The sequence below is a fragment of the Ptychodera flava genome, chromosome 19, assembly GCF_041260155.1.
Source record: "Ptychodera flava strain L36383 chromosome 19, AS_Pfla_20210202, whole genome shotgun sequence".
In the NCBI taxonomy this organism is placed as follows: Eukaryota; Metazoa; Hemichordata; class Enteropneusta; family Ptychoderidae; genus Ptychodera; species Ptychodera flava.
Window position 1 is genome coordinate 28,555,701 of NC_091946.1, and position 26,446 is coordinate 28,582,146.

The 26,446-nt window shown below is 40.8% G+C and overlaps 1 protein-coding gene across 1 annotated transcript; it reads left to right on the plus strand.

Annotated features, from left to right (window-relative positions):
• On the plus strand, window positions 1-26,385 carry LOC139119192 (uncharacterized). Its single transcript, XM_070682870.1, has 4 exons — window positions 1-283; window positions 22,131-22,269; window positions 24,220-24,408; window positions 24,847-26,385. The coding sequence occupies exons 1-3, from the start codon at window positions 179-181 to the stop codon at window positions 24,393-24,395; spliced, it is 420 nt and encodes a 139-aa protein (XP_070538971.1). The 5' UTR covers window positions 1-178; the 3' UTR covers window positions 24,396-24,408; window positions 24,847-26,385.
• Window positions 26,386-26,446: the final 61 nt, after the last annotated feature.

Genomic DNA, 26,446 nt, shown 5'->3' on the forward strand with positions numbered 1-26,446 from the left:
ACACAAAACTATGTTAACATGTTGGCGAGAGTGTAATTTGCTGCGGCTTGAATGCATACACCCCCTCAGTGCACCAACGCCCCCAACGCAATGTGCCAATTTACACGGTCTACATACATGATTTAAGCTGACGACACTCTTTTTCTCGATCAAACGTCCAGCAAGTCTAACCGATAGCATGACCATGGGTAGTCGACAGTCAAGAAAGAGTGCAAGGACGGCGATGAAAACCGATGCGGTAGGCCTAAATGAGTCACCACCTGAAGGCGGAGATAGGTTTGTTGTGCGTATCTAAATCATTTCTTGCCGTAATTATTGGCACCGCAAATGGTGCATTTAATTCTACACAGACTTTTTAGCGCTTGGCTGAACATAGCGACAGGCGACTTTGGCATTCGTTCAGTATATGTGTTCCTTTCAGGTGTATCGTCTGAATCGTGCTTGACGAACTACTAGTAAGTATGTCATTGTCTTCTTGTGCAGATTCTGCTGATGTACAGCGTCTCAGAAGCTGATATCCAATTAGATGGCCGAATCTTACCGTTATAATTAAACAATACAAACAGACTCCCTAAGTTGCTGTGAATAGTGACAATCGACCAATCCGATATAACATCCGAGTACTCTGAACACCAGCAGAATCAGCCCTGCAGATTTGAAGGCCGTGGAGTACCCACTGGCCAGGTGGTGTACACCACACTCATAATACTCATAATAGGGCAACGCAATGACGGAAGAGATCGGAGTTATGTTACATCTAGGGGATGGAGGGATCATCTAGTCTTGGGTCTTGCTAAAAATTGAATTGCGACAAAATTCCCAACAAGGTATGGTTGGGGGAGGGCTATCATAAACCAATGTGATACCCTACCATGTAATAGGTAAGAAATGAATACACAAATAAATGAACTATAGCTATTGTTATAGTATGACTGGTGTAAAACTCAACAACACCGATTACGACACCTTGAATGGTGTTTAAATGACTTCAGTGCTTGGGTGCTTCGCATCTCAAATGAAAGACTTTGATTTTTAATAAAAAAATTCCTCAGCTAGGCCAGGCACACTTTAACCATTCACTTTCAAAATCAAACATGAAAATTACGGTTTAACGTGCAAAGTCTGGCACTAGAGAAACAAATGATCCAATATTTCCCGATATTTGAAGTTCAAAATGGCCGTCATCCCTGAGTTATCTCTCTTGGCGGATTCCAGTTTTTCGCAAAACTAAGCCGGTGAAAACTTTACTCCGTAAGCTTTAAAATAAGCCCCTCACAAGTGGTATGCCAAAGAAAATATTCTCAAAGTTAAGAATCCGAATATCTGCCCCGAGGTGCATTCTTACAGGTTAAGTAAGCAATTGCTATTATATCATAACAGTATATTGAATTCTGGCATAGAACGTCAAAAAAAAAGATTTTGGCGCAAGCCGAGAGATCGCGCGTGTGCCAGCCGTGGTATATCGCGAATATACCACGGTTCTTTTCGCGTCTCGACCAATCAGATCGCTGTATTTGCGCCATCAATATACTGGTATGATACAATACCCAATATCGCCTGTGTTCCTTGCGTCATATCAACATTCGTGTTATTTGTGATGCGTCAGACACTCGACTTCGTCTCGAAGCAATAAATCACACCCAGCGAAGGTATACCACTCGATTTGACCAGTTCACTTCAATATGCACTCGCTATCGCTCGTGCATATATGTCGTGAACTGGTCAAAATCTCGTGGTGTACCGTCGCTGGGTGTGCTTTATTGCTTAAATAACCCGTAAGAATGCACCTCGGGGTAGATATTCGGACTCTTAAACTGTTACAATATTTTCTTTGGCATACCGCTTGTGTGGGACTCATTTCAAAGCTTACGGAGTAAATAAAGTTTTCACCGGCTTAGTTTTGTGAAATCTGGAATCCGCCAAGAGAGATAACACAGGTGTCATAACGTGACGGAAAGAAGCTGGATCTGACGACGAGTGCTGATGTATAACTGGAACTTATTTATTGAATACGGAACCATAACTGGGCCTACAGGCCCACCTCTGATACATGAGTCTTAGTTGATCCTTGTTCCCAGTTTCGGTCACTCCACTAGAAAGTGATCGTGGTCCAAAGTTCTTGTTTCGGTCAAAGTTCTAGTTTCTGAGTGAATGTCCTGTCTCGGTCACTCCACAAGAGAGTGACCGTGGTTATCGGTCCTCGAGTTCTCCTTGTTAATTCCTAGCTGAATCTTGGTCCAAGTCTCTGAGTTGAGAATGTCCTGTCTCGGTCACTCCACAAGAGAGTGACCGTGGTTATCGGTCCTCGAGTTCTCGTTGTTTTTTTCTGTGTTAGTGTGTCTATTTATACAGTATCTTGGCTATGTCAGATGCCGACGCCATAAAGAATATAATAAGACAATACTTTGATTTACCGACATTAGAAAAGATTACAAAAGTAGAAATTATCACATGCCCGTGCGTGGCTTGCTACAATTCTTTGTTTCAAACCCACACCATGAATAAATTAAAATGATAACAACGGCTCAATATTACGATTGGTTGAAACACAAGAACATGGTGGTAGTACGCAGAATACCTCCATGAGTTAAGTTACTGGGTAATTCTTTTAAATGTGTAAATGAGCGAGATCATGTTGTCGATACTGTGCTGGTATTTCGTGGCGCCAGCATTGTTAGAGTCCAAGCAAAGAAACGTCAGCTTGATCACTCGCGTCCCAGAACGCTAATGTATTGTGAGCGTGAAATTTTACTAGTCTGTGCGCCAATTTGGAAGATTATGACACAGGGATGACGGCCATTTTGAACTTCAAATATCGGGAAATATTGGATGATTTGTTTCTCTAGTGCCAGACTTTGCACGGTAAACCCAGATTTTCATGTTTGATTTTGACTTATACGATTTTAACTCCGCCACCACAGCTGTCAAAACCAAAACTAAAACCAAATCCCGTGCTCGATCGTCTTACGGCAAGGAGATGGGCCGCCATTTTGTTTCTTTACACAGAGAGTTGCCATATCAACAGGTGTCGCGCGCGCGACATCGCTGTCCCGCAACGCGCTCGCTACCTGTTCGGAGGTAGACCATGCCGTGTGAATGGCAGAATATTTGCTAGAGCTTTTCTAAAAATTTGCAAGAACTTTAACAGAAAAACCATCGGAAAACATTGCAAGACTTAACATATTATTTCCGTATTTAGCAACCCGAAATATCCGTGTTCCTCAAAGCCCTTCAAATTTTTACGTCGGCGACATCGCTTCGCAGCCGGAGAGCGGCAGCCATTTTGTTTGTTTCCGTTGTTTACAATCAAACTGCAAATGTAGATCGGGAATACTCTAAAACCGATTATGTATATCGTGCATATCTCGACGTTTACCGCGAAATAACGCGGCTGATATTTTACGGTAAACGTCACCAGGATGAGGCGACACGGGTATGGGTATAAAAATTAACAGGCGAGGCTTGCCGAGCCCGTTAATTTTGGCTTATCTCTCGTCCGCGCCCATAAATAAACGTTAATGGTCAGCGCGAAGTCCGTTATTTCCATTATATTATCAACGAACCCCAACAGCCATCAAAATTTACGAAAATTTCCCTCGCCAACGACAACGGGGTCCAGGAACTTGTCAGTGAGTAGTGCGCGCGTTGTAAAAATTTTGCAAATCCTGAGATTTTTTCATAAAAAATGTCTTAACTTGGCCCGCAAGAGTTCCATTTTATTTTGTGATTGATTATGATCTTTGTACAAATTGCAATTTACGTTTTAGCTGAAAAGTAACGATGTTTACGATATTATTCATATTCACGGCAAATAAACAAACCAGTATTACGTGTTTGTGGTCGTTCACATGATTCAGCTTGACTAATTAAAATGCGACGGACAGGGCATTTTAACAGAATACCTTATACATGGCTTGTCAGTGTACGCGTAAAAGATAGCGTATATCTCAAGTGAAGAAGCCCCAATCACAATTATGCATAAAAGTGAAGACAGTTTTCACTGGCTTATTTTGTGAAAATCAAAATTGCTATTTTTCTCACAGACTTAACACAAGGAGGGCGGCCATTTTGAATTTCAAATGTCGGTAAAATATTGGGTGTCAATATAATTTCTTTCCCTTGTACCAAGGTTCAAGACAACCCATGCGTGCTACCTAGATTTCACCACAAATATAAGTTTCACTATAATAGTAATATGAGTAGTAAAGTAAACGTGGACAACTGGGATGAAGTAAGAATTTTACACCCCATTTTATTCATTTATCTACATGAAGTGAAGGAAAAATTAACCATCCATGTAACTAAAGTGTGACCCTGACCTATATATGAACTCACGCACGCGCAGCAGTGCATTGTCCTGAACTAAGCGGGGAAATTCCCTGCTGAGTCACACACAACATGTTTATACATGTACGGGAAATTCCGTGTGAGTCATCACCATCAAACTAGCCTATATAAAGGAGCCCCGTTGTCAGTCCGGCCGGCCGGTCGCGGAGTCTAGCTGATGTTGAACACGAAGTTAACTAAATTTCATATCCATTCAATCCATAATGTCTTAAGTATCTTTCCAGAGGTGGACTAAATCCTTCTTGTTTTTGAATTTCTAGCGCCTGATGAAATATGTTCTGAATAAGTTCTGACCCCGGAGCCTCTGTTGTTGCACCTTTTTCTTGTATTTGTGTAAGCAGCTGTTTATATTGAACGTAATAATGTTTATATTTCTCTCGCCTCTTTGATACACCCGTTTTTCCTTGTATTACATCAATAACGACGCCAGGTATAGGAGTTAAGGCTAACAGTACCGGAACTGTTGGAATTGCTGCTATTACAGCAGAGCTTACAAGAATTCCCTTAGTAATATTGAGAGCCATATCAATTCGACCCATTAATTTATAACTTCGTCGATATGCAGCACTTGTTCTTTCTATGTAATCAGCCAATTGTTCAACGCTTTCAACAACTGAGATGTGCATTTTTTTTACTGTATATGTAAGGGATGATAAAAAATAATTGTAGTAATATAGAAATACAATATGGCAGAAGGAGGAGAAGATATACCACTCCAGATTTCGATGATGCAAATGTAAATGACGATGATGACGCTACTGCTGAAACATTCTTTATAGACGATGATAATGCCCTTGCAGAAGTCGATCCTTACCGGGATAGCTCAAGCGCGCGGAGCCCGCAGGTAGATCCTACGACTAGACAGAGAGTAACAATTGAAATACAAATGGCTGAAAAATTCTTAAACGAGAATAATATTACTGATGAAGCAGCACGAAACGAATTAATTTTGAATGCAGAGATTAGGAATGGAAAGCTGTATTATAAAGAACTCAGGCTATCAAAATATACAGGACGTGGATTTAGATCGCTCAAGACAGTAAAAAAAGTAGAAGGAGGTTCTGAATTTGTAAACAAAGTATATAAATATAGTGAGCCCGAAAATGTGAGTCGTACATTGCATTCTGAAGATGTGATAACCGATAAAATACCGGTTGAGAAGATGACGCCAGAAGACATGGGTGTAGACAAAGATGAACTGACATTATTACGACAAGATGCTTCTGGTAATGCAGATAAAATACAAGCTTTTGAAAATAAAATCGAACAATGGAACAATCTAAACCCAGAATATAGAGCTATTAATGATGAATTAAGGATTGCGAATATGCGTCTTGGCGAGCTTAACAATGAAAAAGTTAAAATAAGGCTAGAGAAAAGAGAAGTTGAAAAACAGTTAGAGGAAATTCCTGTAGAACACACCCAAGCAAAGTAAAAGCTGAAAAACTACTAGCTGAACTCATAACAAGAGAAGCTAAAATTGACAATCGAATTGAATACGAAAATGGCAAGATCAGTGGGGCACGTGAAAGTCTGGCTACGACTAGGTCTCTTCGTGATGTAATTTCCGATCCAGAATTGTCACTCAGGCTGAAGCTGACAGAGTTATTTAAACGAAATGGTATAACAATCGCTGCAATACTGACTGCCCTTGGAATGACAATATCAACAATTGCCCTGGCTGTAACTAAAGGAGGAGGAGGAGGAGGAGGAGCGGGAGCAGGGGGAGGAGGAGCAAACGCAGGAGGTTCAGGTCCGCCCAAAGTATATACAAAAGCGAAAGAAATTGTAAAGCAATTTGGCGAATGGTTAAAAACCTTGGCCGCAAAAAGTGCTGCTGCAATACCAGGTTTAATCGGCTCCCTCGTCAGTTTTCTATTAAAAACAGCAGGATCGGTGGTCGGATTTGTCGGAGAACAGCTATGGATATTTTTAACTGGTTTAACATTAGTCATTATAAATAAAATTATGTATTAATATATGACACCCCTACGGCATCGACATGTTTGGTGAAAAGAATATTGCAAAGTTTCTTTCTAAAAATAAAGACCTGTTTGGTTTCTCTGTCGAATTGGAATGGTGCAAACTCCGACGAGTAAATCGACATATCCTTCGAGCAAATCCAGGTGTCCGACTCAAAGATGATAATCTTTATCATAACATATTAGCTTTCGTGAAGGAATGTCAAAAGACTAACTTCTTTAAGCGACTAGAATTCATAGCTGTATTCCAGGATACTGAGGATGACCAAGAGGCTCATCATCTCCAAGAATATTGGGTTCTTCGATTGATTCGCGACACAGGCAATCGATTTATCTTTCAGTCAGACGGAAATATTTATGTAAAGATGTGATTTTTTCTTCTAAGTCATTATATACACGAAGTGAAACTTAATTTTCTTTTTTTCTTCTACTATATACATTACACGAAAATGGGGTACGATAGAACATTATCACCGACTTTCACCAACCGAATACCGAATGGAACGAAGTCAGAAAGAACTCATCATGTGATTGCTCATAATCCAAGTGAGGCAGATCCAGGCCAGACACTTATCATACGATGTCCGAAGTTAGAAAGCGGAGTACTCTTAGTTCCAGATACTTTCGACCTGGTTTTTGATCTCGAAGTAATGGGAGATGAATATAACCGAGTAGTACAAAATGTCGCAAAAAATTGGTGGAGCGTATGAAACTCACATTTGAGGGTCAGACACTTTCCGATTTGAGTAAATATAACCTTATTGAATGTTATCGCGATCTCTTCAAACATAAAAAGGAGAGAACGAACATGACACTGTACGGAATTCAGAACGAAAATCTAAGAAAATTAAGAAGCGGTTCGACCGATGCAGATCAAAACGTCGTGGGCGATAAGTTACTTTTCGACACATATAAAACAAAATATGCTATTCGTCTCACTCACCCCCTCATAACAGGCCATGGAGTTGCATATCCAAAAGCGTTAGGGAGTCATATTGAATGGGAAATTACGTTGGCACCCGCCCCCCAATTACTTGTCAGTAATCAGGTTGTTACAACCAATTATAAATTAAAAAACATTCAAATGGAATACGAGACAATTTCTGACCTAGATCTCGCGAGGTCAACTGCTGGTTATTACAACAACGGAAAAAGTTACCTTTACGAGCATATACATTATTTTAGAACAATCCCATTCAAAGAATCGGACACGGTTATCAATGAAAATATAATGTACCACGACGTAGCATTAGAGGTATCGCTATACTCTTCACTAAAAATCAGAATCAGACAGAACTGAACAGTGAACTTTTCTTTAACCCATCCATTGAATCTGTGTCTGTATCAATCGAAGGCATTGCAAATAAAGTGTACGCTCAGAAGATGATACCAAGACAATTTTGGCGAGAGGTGCGACGGTATTTTGCTGAAGATAAAGATTGGTGTGAAATTGATATAGATGAGGCCGATTATTTGAAGAATAAATTCTGTCTGTTTATCGATCTGCGTAGCTTTAAAGATATTGAGTTTCATGGAAATGGTTTAAAAGTAATGAACACAAAGGACGGAATACAGCTTGAGATCCTGAAGAAAGATGCCTCGTGGGGTGGCGATGACGCTCACAATGATAATATATTTGCCCACATTTATGTTATCAGTGATGCCCTGGTCTCTATTGAAAATAGTAGATTAATGTCTTTACAATATTAACCATGACCCGTCGTCCGTCCTATCGGCCATGTTTCTGCCAGCCATTCGCCCGTGTCTGGATTGTATAACTGCACACGTTTGATATCATTTGGCGCCATCATGATTTTACTGCGCTTTTCACTACGGATTTCTCCAGCCTTTTTCCGTACAAACTGTACAAACTGTGCCGGCTCCGGCTTCTTCCCAGTTTCAAATAGATCTTTATAATCTTCAAAGTTCAAATGTTTTCTAACACAAACATCTTTCACCCCTTTATTTTTTTCGTCTCCGAAGTTGGAGTTCGAAAAGCATACACTTTCGAGCGTATGCCGACAAAATCAAGAATAGGTTCACCATTCAACTCATCTAAATTTACCTATCACTTTTTTATTAAGGTAAAGGGCGACGAATTCGGACGCGCACACGCTTTAGAACGTTTCTGCGCAGATTTAACTCCAGCCTGTCGCAAATGGGTTACTTTGTAGCGCATGTATTTAACATCACCTGTCATTGTTGAAATTGCGCTTTTACCTAATTTTTTGACCCAGTCTCTTAGAAATACATGTGACCTATAACCTTGTCATATTTTGACCCCCTAGGAAGCTGGTTTTTATTCAATATGAGCGAAAAATTCACATTTCTCTCCCATTTATATGGCGCATATTACCCATTCACTTGGAGATATTGTAAAAAGTAGCGTGGTGACACCCTTTTATTAAAAGTGTAAACTAAATGGTATTATGTCAGGATTTCATTCGCCAAGTTTGGTCAAAATGACACCATTCAAAGCGACAGGAAGAAAGTTCGAAAATTATGTAGTGATATAATTTCGATATCGTCATTTTGTAATCGATACTTATGTAAAAATTTCTTTACAAACATCATGAAAACTATACATTCGATATATATGGATCTTAAGTCTTGGTATTTATTAAAATTAACTCATTTGCTAAGCTTTTTATAATTGCTTTCTTTAGTTTAAGTGAATTATATCATTTTCATTTATTTCTAACGACGCCATTTTAAAGTCCGTTTCCATGGAAACGAGCGCGATGACCCCCATTTTTTATTTTATTTTTGCACTTGCACAACTTCCAAGAATATTTGTGCAAAGTTTCAAGAAATGACACCACAGCTTAATTTTGACGTAATTCGTAGTACTTACCCTTAATCTTCGGAAAGTTGGGGGCCACCATGGGTCCCATCATCCCACTAGTATCATATATAGACTTCTCACCATTCTTTAACATCTTCTCGGACTATATCATTGAAAGTTACGTCCGGGTCCGGGGAGGGTATTGGCACACTGTAAACAAAACTATCAGTATCCATGTAGGCTAATCGTATTCCAGGGAACTGGGCCCGAAAGTAATTGTAATGCGTCTCATACATAAGCAGCTTAGAAAGTTCCAGTACTGCGGCGCCGATGAAAACTGGTTTTACATATCTATGCTCATCCGTTTCAGTTCCAGTAGGGCACTGTCGCAGGAATCGCCATCCTCTTCGGAAGTTATGAAAGTTATATGTTTCATCTTTGGATTATACTTCTGAATCTTTTTACGTCCACTATCCGTGCCGTTCCAGTCCGAAACAAATTTAAAGTCTCTGTACTTTCGAACATCTTCTATTGTCTTACCGAACATTGCATTATTCATCAGCTTATAGAAATTCTTTTCGAAATCTGTCCTCCCCTTTGCCCTCATTTTAGTGTAAAGTCAATATATTTCGCGAGACATGGAGCTTCATCGAAAGCAAGCACCCGATAAATCTTTTTCAATCTCATTCCCATCCGAAGATAGAATTCCAGCAACTTGTAGTGTAAGACATAGACTCTCTATCCATCACACTTGTAATCAGTCGACCGCCCTGCCTCGGAAATTCATAGTGATGCGGTGCTAATGGCAAATCGCTGTGTTCTTCATGTAATTCGGCTGGGTATTCTAAGTCTACTTCTAGAAAACTTGGTGGAAAGGTGGAACCAGGTCCCCACGCTCCGGCTCCGCCCCCCGCTCCGCCGGCCCCGCCCCCCGCTCCGCCGGCCCCGCATTCCCATTCCTCCCACTCTTCCATCGTCATCCAATGAAGTCCGCCCGTAGGCATTGCCTGACTCATTGCCCAGCCGTAGAGATTGTTTGCATCGAGATATTTTATTTCGGTCACTGGCTTCTCTGGATCGTAATTCCCGTAAGCAGGATGATTTGTCTGTAAATAATGAATATTACACTGGCTGATACCGCCTCGAATCCCCCTCTGTACGAAATCATCTGCTCAGCATCTTGAATGAGCCCAAATTTATTACCTGTGTAAAGTAACATAGCATCCCATGTCAAGCCAGGCGCTGACATATAGTGGGCTGGATCTAACTTGTACGCTTCTAAACATGTGTCACGGAAATTTTCAAATATATTTGCAAGAAGTAGAACGTCAGTCTACAATAGAATTCCATATAATCACGAATCGTCTTACATCCAACTTCGTCCCATACTCTTAATGCATGTTCGTAATCAGACTCCGAAATCCCCTCTTCCGTCAATTCGCTATAAAATTCCCCCCTCTCCGGGAGCTCACCCTCTTCTAATCTGTCAACCGAGTCTAAATATTCGTAGGGGAAGAAACCTTTCGCCCTTTGAATGTCCGGGTATGAAAGTGGCGCCGCCGTCCACCCGTGGGTCTCCGGCACAGTTTTTGCCAACTTCGCCAATGACCCCATCATCAACTGAGCACTGTCCATAAACTTTATAGAAAAGAAACGTTTCTTTATCTCCCTCTTCCCTCCGGCAACAACAATTGAGGCACTAAAAATAAATGTTTTCGAGAGACCCATAATTCCTCCATTGCTCGTCTTAGCTATGATTTTAGGCTCTGGTCCGGAACCCCCATCATCTCCTTCGGTAACGATTTCATGTAATTCTTTCAAAATAAAAGAACCATCGTATCCCTTGAGGTTGTGAAAGTAGATAGGAATGGTTCTCGACGGTCGACATCCCTCGCAATAAAAAGTCGCCCCCTCCTTCACTACTCGGTATCCTGCCGGCTCTCCACATGCAATACAGACTGGATCACATCCGTCGCGCCGGTAATTAGAAGGATCCCTCATCGGTATTATTTTCCAATAATACGATTTCGAATAATACTCGGCCCGTTCTTATATCCTTCAGAAAGTCTGTAACACAGGAGAGACCTGTGAATGTTCTTTTACCATAAACGGTGGGCCGCCCTTCGCCCCACCGTTCCACCATAACATACGAAAGACAAATTGGAATGTGTCGACCGGTCCCCTTCTCAATAATTGCCTCAGTATCTGCATAGACGACGTAGGGGGCGGGGACCTTCTTCCGATGTCCTTCGAATTGACACACTTCCTTAGGAAAAACTGGCTGGGCGTCGTCTGTTCCACAGTACACCTGATGTATTTCTAATTCTTCTGTTGACTTAAAACCTCTTTTACAAACCAGGCAAATACACTTCCTTCTGCGCTCATTCTTTCGATTAGTACGAGAATTACGAAGGCGATTTAACGCAGTAATTGGTATGAAGTGAGAACGGCCGCCGTCTTCGCCAACTATCAGTAAGATATTTGCTATTTGATTCCTATCGGCTCCGCCTTCAGAACGGGCTCCGCCTTCGGCTCCGCTACAGCTACTATATAACACATTTATGCCGGACGGGGGAGCGGGATCATTTTCGTAGATCTGAAATACTTGAAGTTTGACCCCTGGATTTTGCTGCTCGAAGCGCCTGAATACAGTCATATCGGCGGGCGTGGGCGTGGGTATTCCCTCCCAACAGTAGTCAGCCATAAATGGGGCGTACGTATTCCATTTTCTCCTTACCTGACCACATTTCTTTTCACGAAACTCGGGGTCGGCCAACTTTAACTTGCTACGATGGCGTATTGAAAACAGTTCTCGCTGCCCGAAGGTAGCACCAGATCGCTAACACAATGCTTATTTTTAACCATCTGGGAAGTTGGACTGCGCCAGCCCCAGCCCCGAGTAAAACTTCTACTAGAATTACTTCAAAATTAAGTATCTCCTCGAGAACGAGACCAGAACCCTCAACATTTTCAATTGTATCAAGCATACGATCGTAGCGATCTATTAATTGTTGCCCCACATCCGATCCCGATCCTCTTACATCTTTTGTGTATGTATCATTTAATTTAACATACAATGAACGCGGTTGTGTATTACCAGTTTTAGGATCCGATAATTTGACTTTCATTTCGGTATAAACAGAGTACATCTTTCCGGCCCCTTTAACCATACCTTCAATATCCACCAGCTCCCCGATATCCTTGACTCGCTTGACTTCAGGAAATTCTTTTCGTAAAACTGCTCCCTTGAATGCTGTATGTAATCGACGGGCCATAATAATCTTTATGATATATACTATCCTAAAAAATTTTTAAAATGAAAAAATAATTATTCTATGATAGGTCATCAAAATCCACTATAATATTTTTGGCAGCATTTATTTGTTTATATATCTCGCCTAATCTTTCTAAGTCGACTAGTTCTTCCGCATCTTGAATTTCTGGTTTATTAGGCGCAGCACAAAATATTAATCTCTCAACAGTGAAAGAAAGAGCACGCTTACTTAAGCGCGGTTTAAATGCTAAGAATTCTATCTTACTACCTTTCCGGATATTACGAGGTACAATAGCAGGATTTCTCGGACTGGTAGTAACGGACTCACTGTTTTAAAACCGCAGTCAATTTCTTGAACCATATCAATACATGTAGCGAAATCGTGAGCCCCTCTCCCTCTCCCTCTTTTAAACTGAAATTTAAAATACGCAACTGGCTGAGGCCCCTCGCTCCCTCGCTTCTGATACACTTTAGATGGATTGTAAAATCCGCAGGAATTTCTTGGAGTGAGCGGCCAGGCTTGCAGCATAACTTTTAGCAGTGCTTGCATCGAAACTTTCACCTAGGGTACGGAATATTATTAAATCAGTAAACTTTTGAAGACTCGGTTGCCAACGGACACACACCCATCGCATGTAGCAGGATCGTTGGATCCATATTTAGGTCCGATGTTGAAAACCACTTCTAGCTCACTGTCTACATATATAATAGGATCTACCAATGATTCACCAAATATGAGTTTCCCTTCGTCACTGATTTGAATATTCTCTTCTCCGGTTTCAAGTATTTTTATTGCAGTTGAAATAGAAAGGATTGTCATTGTCTTATCGTATATATCTTAATAAAAAATAATTTAAAATTTTTTTTTTCTATGATATAGTATACTAAAATGTCATACATATTCATAAATGGACCAACTGGAAGTGGTAAGAGTTACGATGCAGTAAATTTGGATCCGTATCACGTACCAGAATTTGACACTAGTTTTTCCAGCAACATTGCCGACTTTTATAATGGGGTGTCACCCACGTTTCGATTGCTGATTTTCAGAACCAGTTTATAGAACATACGCTTAGTTTACAATGTCAGGCTGGGAGGAGGAGGGAGGAGGTTTCCCTCCCTTCAGAACAATACATTATTTGTGACTCTTCCATAATTCAACATCTGACTTTTTCTCGAATCCGGGGCGTTTCCACGGAGTGGGAAGAAAAAAGATTGTTTCTAGAGCATTTGACCATTTACCCAGTTTCATTATCATATTCAAAGATATGCCTTGGGATTATTGCAGGCGGAATGTGTTGACTCGAGCCAGGTCGTACGAAATAGCCGCCTTAGAAGAACTAGAAGAGATTCACAATCAAGTTCAAACAGACTTTCTTAGAAATTTGCCACGACTACAGACTTCCATGTTTGGTAATCGGAACGCTCTTACCCCCCTCGTTCTCAAGAATATACTTAATCCAACAATTGATACTGAGACAGTCGGGCCAGTAGAATATCCACGAGCTTTTGACTTTGGAATTGCATGGAGCGGCGGCAGCCAGGGATTTTTAATAGACGGTTTCAAGGAGGAGGAACTTGAAAAAGCGTACTTCCCACCTAGTCAAGAACAACTAGAACAACCTCGAGTCTCACTAAAGAACCTACACAAACTTCTTAACGCTTGTGAATCTGTGTGTGCTTATAATGCTTCGTTTGACCTACGAGCACTTGACATTATGAAACCCTACGGTTCTGAAAGGGACTTTGAAGTTACTTGTCTATGGCTCATGTCAGTTTGTGTACATTATACTTCAACCAGAACTTATAGATAAAGCTGAAAAAGGAGGGGGACTCGAAAGAACGGACTGTGGTAACATGAGAAGTCGTTTTGAAGATCTTGCAAACTTAATATGTTCAGGAACCGGAGTTACCACCTCATCCACATACGGCCGAAAAAGATGCAATAAGTGAACATTACTTACGACAGTACATGATAAATACTTGGCCAGGTGGGGGGTGGAAGTGGGGTGGTAAACTGACACTTTCGGCTTTCAAGAAATTAAGACTTTTTCCATGGTTCTTATTGAATAACTTTCGTAAATACTTACGTTAGTACTTACGTAGTACTTGACAAGTACCAGCACAGGAACTTACGAAGTTCTAATAACATTTTCCTCTGGCTCCCAACTATTGAAACTTTCTGGATAACCTTTCCATTTTATCAGATAATATTTCTTTCCTCTAATTTTTTCGTCTTCAAAATTCGTTCTACTCTGTACAGCTCGTCGCGTTCCGAAAAGGGCACTCTGAAGTTCATCGGAGTAGAAAGTGCCGAGTATTTCCTCTCCATTCAGATCTTTATTTTGTAAACTGGTGGTGTTCCTAGTCCAGCCGCATACACAACTTTTGAAACCACGAAAATCTCCTCTGTCCAATTTGGTAAATATCCTTTCTTAAAAGTGGTCTTGTATTTTGTAATTCGGACACGTTCTCCCGGCTTGAATTCAGGGTTGGCTCCCCGGCTGCCAACTCAGGACCGAATAGTGTATAAAATGCCTGCCAATCGTTCTCCTCTGTTACGTCCCTGGGTTTCATTTTGATACTTCCGTGTACGGTGTTATTGTAATTCTCAGAAGTTCTGGTAGAATGGGTAGCCAGGAACGTGTCTGTCTGTATGTGAAGTATTTCCACATCATCGTCTTAAGAGTCCGATTAAAACGTTCAACAACGCTAGCTTTTTTGTCACTGTAGGTGTGAAACCAGTGAATTCCGCCTCCTGGAGCCACCCCTGCATTTTTCGGTTAGTAAATTCCCGCCCCTCATCTGTTTGAAGTTTGTCGGGCCTTCTCCCGGATTTCTTAATCACATCTTGTAGCGCCTCTAACGTATCATCAGCCGTTTTTGACTGTATCGGCCTGGCCCATGCATATTTGCTGAGCACATCGATTACTGTTAGCATGTATCGAATGTTACGGTTCTCTTTTGCGAACGGGGGAGGGAATTCCACGAGATCCGCTTGCCATTGAGAGTCTATCGATGTTACAAAAACGCGCCGGCCGCCCGAACCACCCCCACGAGTACGAGGTACCGGTTTATGTAGATTATAAGTAAGCTGAGTTTTTAACCACTCCTGCACCTCTTTCTTGGTCACTTTCAGTCCGCTGGCCCGTGCTGCGTCATACAATTTTTGTACACCTCCAAAACCAGTTTTCGGGTTGTAATATAATTCTCTAAGAGTGCCTTCGGGATTCCTATCGGTGTTGTCGTCTTCCATAATTGCTATATTATACGAAAAATTTTATGCCGTACGGATGCTGAAAATTAAATACTAGTTTACTGAATTGTATCCTTTTCAATTGCTTGATTAGGTCCACGGCATCCCGTTCTGACATCTCCATTCCATGTTCTTTTATAATAGTTGTGTTTTCTATCTTGTTCGGTGTGTAAAATAGTACTAACATCTTTATGTTTGCCCTGAATGGTTTACTAATACTAGTATATTGCTGAGTCAGAACCCAGACAGATAGTCCGTAGTGTCTTGCGTTGAAACCAAGTTGGACTAAAACATCACTGCGCTTCTTCATATCTTTGGACCAGGCGCAGTCGTCGAGTACTATTAAAGTGTTCGTGCCGGCCCATTCGTCCCGTACGTAGATTAGTGTATCATTCACATCATCGGGTCTGACCGGAAACACGAATACGTTGTCATCGGCGAAAATGAATCTTTTATTATACGTTTTATTAATCATGAATGTTGGGCAAATGAAAACTATATATTCGAATTTCCTTAAGTACGGACCAGTGAGGAGATCCATTACAAATTCTGTTTTGCCAGAATCTGTCGGTCCATTTATAATCATGTTGAATGGCGGAGTAGCGTATATTGACATTTCCTCTGGATCTATATACTGTACATAAATGTAATGAATATTGCTAAAGATAACAAACCAATTTTGCCGAATTCGTGAATAGGGTCTGCAGATGCTGCCCGTTCCCGTTCCGAAGTCGGTGGGATGGGAGGGGACGCCCCCCGACTCGTATCAGTCGCTCCTTCGGGCTCGTCCTGCCACTTAACAGGATCCGCCTCCTCCCCTCCTTCCATTTCATGTATAGCACTTTCTCGAACTTCCGTGTTTATATCACCATCACCCCGAAGACCATAGATTTGTTGCATATTGCAATTCATTATTATAACCTGCGATTAAGGGCCCGAAAGGATGACCATCTCAGACGGTAAGAGAAGTAAATTGGGCGAAACTGCCATATCAAGTTTGACACCAGTATTCATTATTGTGTCTTGATATCGCCGATAACTGATTACTTTGTCGGTATTGCGAATTTCATCTTCGAGGAGAACGCCGAATTCTTTTCGGACTTGCTGTGCACTGCCAGTATCACCCACAATGGTACTACGAATATTCGCTTGTGCGCCAAGTATGCAATATACGTAGGCTTCAAGGCTTTCATTGAGGCGGGCTAGGCCAGCCTTTGTCAATCCCGAGTCTCCCTTCAGAGGGATGAAACTATTATATTGTCCCTCCGATCCATCATTTCGGAAGAAATAGTAGTGCGGTCGGTCTTTGTCGGACAGTACGTGTTTTTTCTTTCCAAAAATTGTATGTGTATAGAAAACACCTCCGTCGGCGGAGAGGAAAAAGTCCCGACCGTTGTATATCGCTTTTGGCTGTCGAACAGGGCCACGATTAGTGTAATATTCATATCCATAACCAAGACCTTTATTTTGACCTTTTCGATATCGAAAGTCGGACTTCGTTGGCTTATATTTCCAAATTCTGTACATAGAAGTTCATATTGGACGAGATTGTATGGATTGTCGCCCGCTTTGAAGGTGGGGGTATCGTCTGGAAGTGCAACGCCCATTTCGTGAAGGATACGACGTATTGTAAAATATACATGGAAACGGCAGAATGATCGTATTTGGGGCGGAAATTCTTATCAAAGAGATGGGCGAATGATATACCACAACCAGTAGTGCTACACCATACAGCGAAATTCAGTTGCTGGTCCCAGTATTTCATCTTTGGGCTGCCCAGCCAGACATTACTTTCTTTCGCTGATCGATGAGTGATTACGTTATCTTTGAACACATCCCGTGGATGGAAAGTAAATTTATCTGTCGGCGTTACATATATTTCTAAGTCCATGAGAATAGGTTTTATTCCCCCGTCCGGTTTGAAGGGGGGTATCAGCATGCTGTACTGTCGGTACGCTCGTCTTATTCAATTGAAAAGCAACTGGGAATAGGTCTGTACTCATTATTCGTGTTTCTATATACAGATAGATTTAAATGGAGGAGAATTTTCTCGGAATCCCTGTCGGAATCCCTGTCGGTACGGTTCTGTTAGGGGTACTAACATTCCAGACTATGTTAATACTTTATTTCGGATTCAGGTTTAAACGAATTTTTTATTTTTTAGTAAGAATAGATAACATACTGCAAACAATGGAGAATTTAATAAAGTCATCAGCAGCGGCAAATATGGCAGCGCATTCCGAAGGGGCTTCGGCGCCTTCGGTGCCTTCGGACGCTCAATCCATAATAGAGACAAAACGTGAAAAAATACTCTGTGTCATCGCAAGTGGTCAAAGTAAGTTATTTTTTGTAAGGAGTTTACAGTTAGAGAAGTGGAAACGTGGAACGATAAATTCATAACACGAGCTTTAAAGTCTATGAAGCGAAATACAGTTCTCTTATAAGTGATACCATCACTCAAAGTTTCATAGATCTAGGAGCCCGTGCAATAAGTCAGGTAGTTCCATCGATGATCGAGATAACTATGCCACTGATCTTAAAAAGGATTTTATTCTAAACAGTGAAATAAAACGATTATCAGGACGGATAGCGTACACGTGGGGGCCCCTGATTGCTCTAATTTCCACCGGTTTAATTACGGGTAAACATTTAAATTTTAAAAAAATCGGGTTTAATATAGTACCTGAAATAAATGGATTCAACTTCGCCGACTCAGCAAACGGAAACGACGACGGGGCCCACACCGCAAACGGAAACAACGACTCTACCACCGACACAGCGCAACATAGAGAAAATTTCGTTACCGACGAAGCATCCAGGGAGAGTTGCTGCGGGCAAGAAATTAGCGGAATGGAACAGGCAAAACAAGGAGAAGAAACTAAAAGCAATGAAGGGGGAGGGAGGGGATAGCGATGCGGTAGCGACAAACTGTATAAGCCTACCGCCTACAATGAAAGAACAGTGTGATAATAATTCACGCTGGTATAATAAATGTTATCTTGTTTTAGGAATTGTGGGAGTTTCATTGACTGCATTAGGACTATATTGGGGGCGTGCTCGACATATTTGTCCCGTTAATCGATCGAGTCCAGATCGGAAAGATCCTCCCCAGAAAGCGAAAAAAACAGAGCACGTAGCAGCTCCCTCCGGAACAGTTCCGACAGGGGAGGGGGAGGGGGAGGGAGAGGGGGTGTTCCCAGCTCCTCTACATTGTATGAGATGGATTAACTCCCCATATTTTTTATTTTTATTTTTTATTTTATATACTAGTCAGCAATCATGGATATTAAAACAGTTGTAAACACAATGTACGATGGTATTGTAATCGCAGGACTAGCGATGGGATATCTTATGATCTCCAGCAAATTTCTGAAAATAGAGGTTGGCGATCCAAGTCGACCAAATTTAACTCGCTTAGCAAAATTAGGCGGTGCGACTGCTGCCGCGGTTGCGACCAAAGATCTCCTTGAACAGAAAAATATTATTCCTGCAGAACCTTATACTGTGTAATGGGCACCTTCGGAATAATAATAATATTCATCGAACACTTATACTTAGTAATATATACAACGTACAACGATGATCATTTGGATTGAAAGTCAAACAGGTGAACCTGTTACTGTTAATTTTTACCCTTGTATTGACACGACACAGTTTACGAAGATAAGACTGCTAGAGTGCGGACTATATAATTCATGGCATAACATAACATCGACGAATAATGTAATAAAATATCAAGAAGGTGACCAACCGAAGAAGACTAAATCAATACGTCCAGGTAACTACAATATCGATACGTTAAACAAAGCAATCGGGTTGAAGCAAAAAATTAATTTTGAAAAACATCTGCCGACAAACCATGTTTATCTAACTTTGGCTAAAGATATTAAAGTCTATTTCAATGCCACAGGTAGCTTCGCCAACGTCGTCGGCTTTTCAGATAAACCTGAGAACAACCCAGTTATAAAAAGTACTATGAGTCCGAAGAAAGTGGATTTCTTAACAGTCACTAAATATATAGTTCATTCAGATGTAGTCGATGTTACTGGAAATTATGTTTCATTTGGTTCGGGTGCCTCCGGAGGATACATACAGGGGAAAGTATCGAACTGTTTACAAATACTTCCCATCCGGGATACGAGAGAAATAAGTGAAAAGGTTACTTACGATTTTAAAAACGGAGCAATTTCTATGCCATTGAGAAAAGGGGGAGATTACATGAATTCAATGCGTATCTGGATAACAGATCAGGATGGGAACATGATCGATTTCAATAACTGGCCAATTAGCTTTTGTATTGAATTATTGTAGTCGTTCCGCCTACCGGTGTAACATAAACCATCCCACGACTAATCCTGCAGCAATATAGATCATCTCATATTTCTTTTGCTCAGGGCTGGGTTGATAATAATCTGAGAATTGAACTGGACTTGACGTAGAGTTGCTTTGCACCGCTTCTGCTTCTTCCAGGATTTCTGCATCTGTATCTCTTAATTCTGCCGCAGCATGTGCATCCTTTGCTTGATTTTCTCTTTCCCAGTCAGCCTGTAGTAATCTTTTTTCTGACCAGACGTTGCGATCATGTTCAAATTTTTCTAATGCTTTATCATGTCGGACTTTCTCTTCAATAAGAGCATCACCATTACCAGAAAGCTTTTGTCCGATAATATTTCCTCCTGTGAATGCCGTTGCATTTAATACAGCACCGAGAACTGTCATTCCTATTGCTGAAGCCATGATTGTGTATTGTATATTACAAGGTATTATTTATTTTCACTGTATATAGGTTAATCATGTCTGATCCAAGTGGCTTCGGTCTAGGTACAATTCGTATGCAAAATCTTGAGCTTGAAGATCTGAGTGATGTTAAAGTTAACAATAATACTAAGATGGCTGCTAATCATAATAAGGATTACGTCCTTCGTTATAAAGACCGCGAAAAATATTTCGTTTTAGCCAATGCCGCGGCGCCACCCACGAACATGCTGTAGAATTTTCCGAACTTAAAGACATTGATGAAACTGTAATTGACGCCACAAAGGCTTCGAATGATCCTACTCCTTTTGCTCTGACATGGGATGGGGATAGTCAGAAATTCATGCCTTATAATGTGCCGCGTAACATCTTAGATATATTGGATAGTGAAATTGCAGGAGGTGTTGCTGAACCACCAGGAACTCCGAATGTGATTTATTTTGATAGCAATGTAAACAAATATAAATTGTTAGATTTTCGTAGTTGGCTTACTCCTACGAATCCATACATTGCACTTCTTGGTATACCGATTCATCTTAAAATTAGTCCTCTTAATACAATAATGAAGGCAGATAATACACTAAGAAGGTGGATAAACGAGGGGGAGAATTATTGCTCGTATACAGCTAGCGGAGTTCCAGTTAGATTATTTTGGGACACAACTTTAAAGAAACTGGGTCTTAAAAGTGTCGGTGATGAGGCAGCTGTTCTCACTTTACAGACTGTAAATCAACAGATGACTGATAATATGAAAATACTTCAACATGGTACAGTTCTCATTAGATGTGTAAGTTAGCTACGGGAGATGAATTTGACGATTTGGTTGGATATTATGCTATGAAAACAGATAACAGAACAACTTGTGATATTATCATAAGTATTGATAAAGATCGCAATGAAATGAGTATTGAATGTTTTGTTGGTGGAATAGAATAGAGAACGACTTAGGAACTACATTTGTACGTAGAGATAAAAGAGTGAACACTTTAGATATCAGTACCATTCATCTGAAACGTCTCATATTATTTGAAGTAATGGTCTTCCGTCACATTTTAAGTTCAGAGGAAATTACTAAAATTTTATCTATCAGGTGAACAAGTTAACTAGAGTCGTTCAGAAAATTTTTCTGAAAACTGTAGAATGACAGACATTGAACATGACATCACAAGTTACTAAGCAACTGAAGCCCGGTATTGCGAAAGCGGTATTGCGAAATTCCCTGCTGGAAAGTTCCTGCCTGAAAAGGTATTGCGCAACAGTGTTCCGGTAGGGTAGGGGAAAATCTCGTTCCGACGACTCCAACATAGTGAAAATGGACCAGCCAGCAGATAAAATTCACATCCAGAAACGAGAATCAGCTCCGATACGGGTCTTTGTAAGAGCTCCGGTACTGCTCAGTCAGAATCTATCTAACAAATGAGAGAGAATAGAATGTCGTTCTGTTTTGCTCAGTGGGGGTGAGTCATAGCTACTGTATTGCGCAAGTTCCATTTGGAATGTGAATGACTCAGCAGGGAATTTCCCCGCTTAGTACAGGACAATGCACTGCTGCGCAAGCTGCTGCGCGTGAGTTCATATATAGGTCAGGGTCACACTTTAGTTACATGGATGGTTAAATTTTCCTTCGCTTCATGTAGATAAATGAATAAAATGGGTGTAAAAATTCTTATTAATCCCAGTTGCCCACGTTTTCTTTACTACTAATATGTTCTCGTCTTTTTCGTTCATTAGATAATTTGGCCTAAGCAAGGTGCAAACATTCGAATTTGGTCCCTGTTGAGCCGCAAGAATGATGGATTCTGGCAAGTTAAGGGGAAAATTGCAAAGGACGTGTTCTCAGTTGATGGCACAGGAACTTACGATAGCAACAGTAAGTAGCCCAGTTAAATGGCATAGGTTGGAACTCAGATCTTCTGCGCGATAGGAATACGACCCCTAATAGCATTCTGTGGCACTGATGATTTCATTTCACTTTTGAATTAGAAATTTCGATGTCAGGTACGCGATTTTCATGTGATGTAACACGTGACGACAAGACAGGACGCTACGATGGATACAAATAGGAGAAGATTGTCGGTCAAAAGACAAGATCATTCTCGCGAACCAGAACATGATTTCGGCTCCGCGGACGCACGCAAAAATTTAGGGAACACATGCAGAGCTGTTGCCCAGTGTCGTTTACGACGAATGAACATGAGTGGCCGAGTGCAGAGGTTGTCGCGAGTCACTTGGGTTTTGCGAATGTTCAGCATATTTGTGCCATAGACTAATCTTGTCCCATCTTATCAGTCATAATCTTGTGATGTGAAACAGCCATCAAGTTGTATCCTATGTCGTACACTTGAGAACCAATCGTATTGTAGAAAATCGGTGTTAACTGGTTCTAACCGTGTTGTCGCCGCTTCTCACTATTGGGAGAAGCCCGTTTCCGCATGTACAAGCAACACTTGCAATCAAAATAAACGTCTTGCAGCCACATGGTCCAAAAAGTACGTAAAAGCAAGTACAAAGCAACATATGTGAGAGGAGATGGAAGCCCTCAATTGTAGCACCTCCTCTTCCGAGTTCTCCTGCCGGGCGATGCAGGGTTAGGGACTGTACGCAAATTACCGGGGGCGGGGGGGGGGGGGCTGGGTGGATTGGGGTGGGTCTCAAATTTTCATTCCCATGTTTAGGAGAGGGTCATGCTTTCTTTCAAAATATATTTAGCGGGAGATCTAAAATTTGTCAGCAGAGAATATTTCCAAAAAGGTCCCATATGATTGGGTACTGGAAATGTCATATTGTGACTACTTAAGTGTCGCACTGAGGTCAGTTCTCGACTGCAATAATACACTTACAAATTATCGCAGTAAAACTCCATAAAACGACGTACACTGATCTTTATTTACAACTCCTCTGCCGTGATCCAGATATGTTGTGCTTGAATTTTCTTAGACTCTGGCATACAAGTGTGTCATATACTGTTAGTATATATTGGGTCTCAGAGTGAGAAATTTCGCAAACAAACTGATATCTATGAGTGAGACTTAATCATTGAAAGTCAAGTAAATTTCTTTGTGTAATATTGACAGCAAAGTAAATCTAAAAGAGAGCACTCACAGGAACCTTCAAGCAAAGTTTACGACACAAGTTGTATTTGAGTATATTGTTTACAAAAATTGAAATGGGAAAAAATGCTTCAAAACTGCAAGTCACATTTCTTGTACACATATGCACTTGAAACCATCCTATGATAATCAAGTACATTTTTACTTCTCCTTCATCCCTAATAAATATGTGGCAATATAATAATTTGGGGGACTTGAAAAAAAATGATCATATAGAAAGGGGACTTGACATTTTTGAGGGTATTGAGGGGATCTGAAAAAAAATAAGATTTCAATCGCGATTTCTCCAGCTTTGTGACGTGCTACATCAAACCTCGCCCGATAGTAATATGGTAAAAATGTGGTTTCCGGGTAGTCATGTTTGAAAAAGTTAGAAACAAGTAGTATTCAGCTGAACTTTGTCGGGATCTTTGGTCATAATAAGTGCCTAAAGACAAGATATCGATGAGAGTTGGCAAATTTTAGAATGGATGCGAAACAGTCCAAAAATGGTGAGCAACTATCTGTTTGCACACGGATTCGGTTGCTAGTGTATGGAATCTACCGTAGCTGTGCTGCCAGCGTAAAAAGTAGTCGAAAATCAGCACATAAAAGACAGAAAACCTTATAGAATAGCAGTGTCACGGCTATTGACCCACAGCTACTTTAGAGTTACAGGTAGTGTACCTTTTGCTTATAAAATATTTCCTAAACTGTCACATTCTGACCAGGTATCTTCAGATTCTACGCTTTCAACGACCCGAAGATCATTGATTCCGAATGCGAATGGTCTCGAGAGGTGCCTGACGACAGCACTTTAGCCTGGATTGGAATACCTGGCGACAGAATAGGCAAGGATGCAGACAGCAATAAAATTTACATGCTGCAGTGGACGGAAGATGGGTAGTATTCAAGCGAAGGTAGGAGTTTTGACGAAATGATCATAAGACAGGGAAATACGTATTTGCGGAATCAATGTATTGTCATTCGCATTCAATTATATATAGCATTTTTATGCACGCATTTTCATATCATGAAAAGTTGTGTACAATTGCATGGATTGGTGGATGGATTGAGGACGGACGGATGAACGGATGGGCGGATAGATGGATGGATGGATGGATGGATGGATGAACGCATGCGTATATGTACGCAGGCGTGCATGCATGCTGCATGCATGCATTCATGGATCTCGACGACCTGTCGCCGCGATACCCCGATTGGGGAAAGTGAATGGGAATACACAGTGGAGAATCTGGGTATCGATAATGTTATCTCTCCCTGTCTTGAGTTCATTTCATGATATATAAGATCATTTGTCATTTGAATATTTGAATTTCTGTCTATATACTTTCCAGGGTTTTAAAGCTCCAGACGAATATTGGGAACGACCCGACATCCCGACAAAGAAGAGCGGAAACAAGCAACATTCTTGGTCTCGTTCAATTCATCTACAAACTACTACAACCTTCAGTGCTCGTCCTCAGAGGACCCCTTTGACCCGAGCGGAAAATTCATCAGGACTGTAGCAAGTGGAAATATCACGACCATTAGCGTCAATCCGGACATCAATCAGATTTCTTATGATCCGGGGTTGCAGTATTATCTGCCAAGTGTAGATGACTCTGAGTTGTAGCCCGACGGCTATCTTTAGGTTAAACATTTTATACACTGGGCCTTCTCTCTTTCTGTGTAAAAACTGTGAGACAGTTTTACATACCCAAAAGACTAGTGAGGATTTTCAAAAAGTTCTATGGTAGATATGATGACATTGCGGTCAAATACGACACCTCGGTCACTCAAATGATTAGCGACACAATTCCCAACTTTGAATTATTACAGCGATTCATGAACTTTATCATTTCATATAAGTTAGACAATTTGTAGACAATTTGTATCCTGACGGGTGTAGCATGCTAGCGAGGTATGCTTACCCATTCCGGACACCTGGTACCTCCACTAACTATCAGTGGTTCAGGATGGCCCTTCTTAACTTTGTAAATCACAAACGTCCCAGGAACTTGGTAATGTATCACCTTAATTGCAAATGATTATTTATTGGACCAGTTTCTTGTCTTATTAATAATATGGACTATCGAAAGCTGCTATGACTGTTTAAAGCGGCTATTGCTGGTCGCTTGACCAGTGTAGCTAATCCTTTGCTGTGATATTTACCGATGGCCGGGTCTAATAGAGCTAATCGGATCTTTGTTTGGCATCCAGCCAGCAGGGGAAAGTAATGACTGTTGGTAATTGCCCTTTCGCTGCGATTTGAAAATGTTCATCAACCTATGTGACATGGCTTAGCCTATACATTATCATTATATGCATGTACTTGGATAATACACAAAGTATAGTTAATAGTTGAATCAAATCATTTTACTCCATGGTGGACATTTATGGGGATAAATTATTTTACCAATAAGCTATGCGACTGTGGAAGAACACCACTACCTTATCGCATAATCTGTGGGGTACGTAAGTTATTTTCATGATTGTGTAACTCGGTAATATTCTGCTGTTTGCGTTAACGAGCGAGTGAAAGTAACTTCTGTACCCCACAGACCTCATGCTGAGGTCATGGTGTTCTGTTATTATTGTATATGTTCCCTTTTATGAAAATTAGATGGAATAGGAAGTTTTTTGCTTGATAATATGTTGTCAATAGAGAGTACGTTTGCTCATTTGCATAAAATGCATGTCAATACCATATATTTTGCTGGCAGCAAAGACGTAAACTGGAGTACATATTCAACAAGTTGTTTCAGCACAGTTTATCGTTTTTATTGTATTTTGATTATTAAAGCTTAACAGAGTAAGTATATCACCAAAACACTTGGATTGCATGTCACAGGTTACTGTGTGCATTATTTCAATAAAATTGCATATTTGCATCATTTGGATATTGTTGTTTCATAAGTTGACATTTGGCCACTATTTGATAAAAACAAAAGATCT

Coding starts and splice junctions, on each gene's coding strand:
- LOC139119192 (XM_070682870.1), top strand. CDS start 179: ATGACCATGGGTAGTCGACAGTCAAGAAAGAGTGCAAGGACGGCGATG. Junction 284..22,130: donor AAGGCGGAGATAGGTTTGTT/GTGCGTATCTAA, acceptor TTCGTTCATTAG/ATAATTTGGCCTAAGCAAGG. Junction 22,270..24,219: donor AGGAACTTACGATAGCAACA/GTAAGTAGCCCA, acceptor CATTCTGACCAG/GTATCTTCAGATTCTACGCT.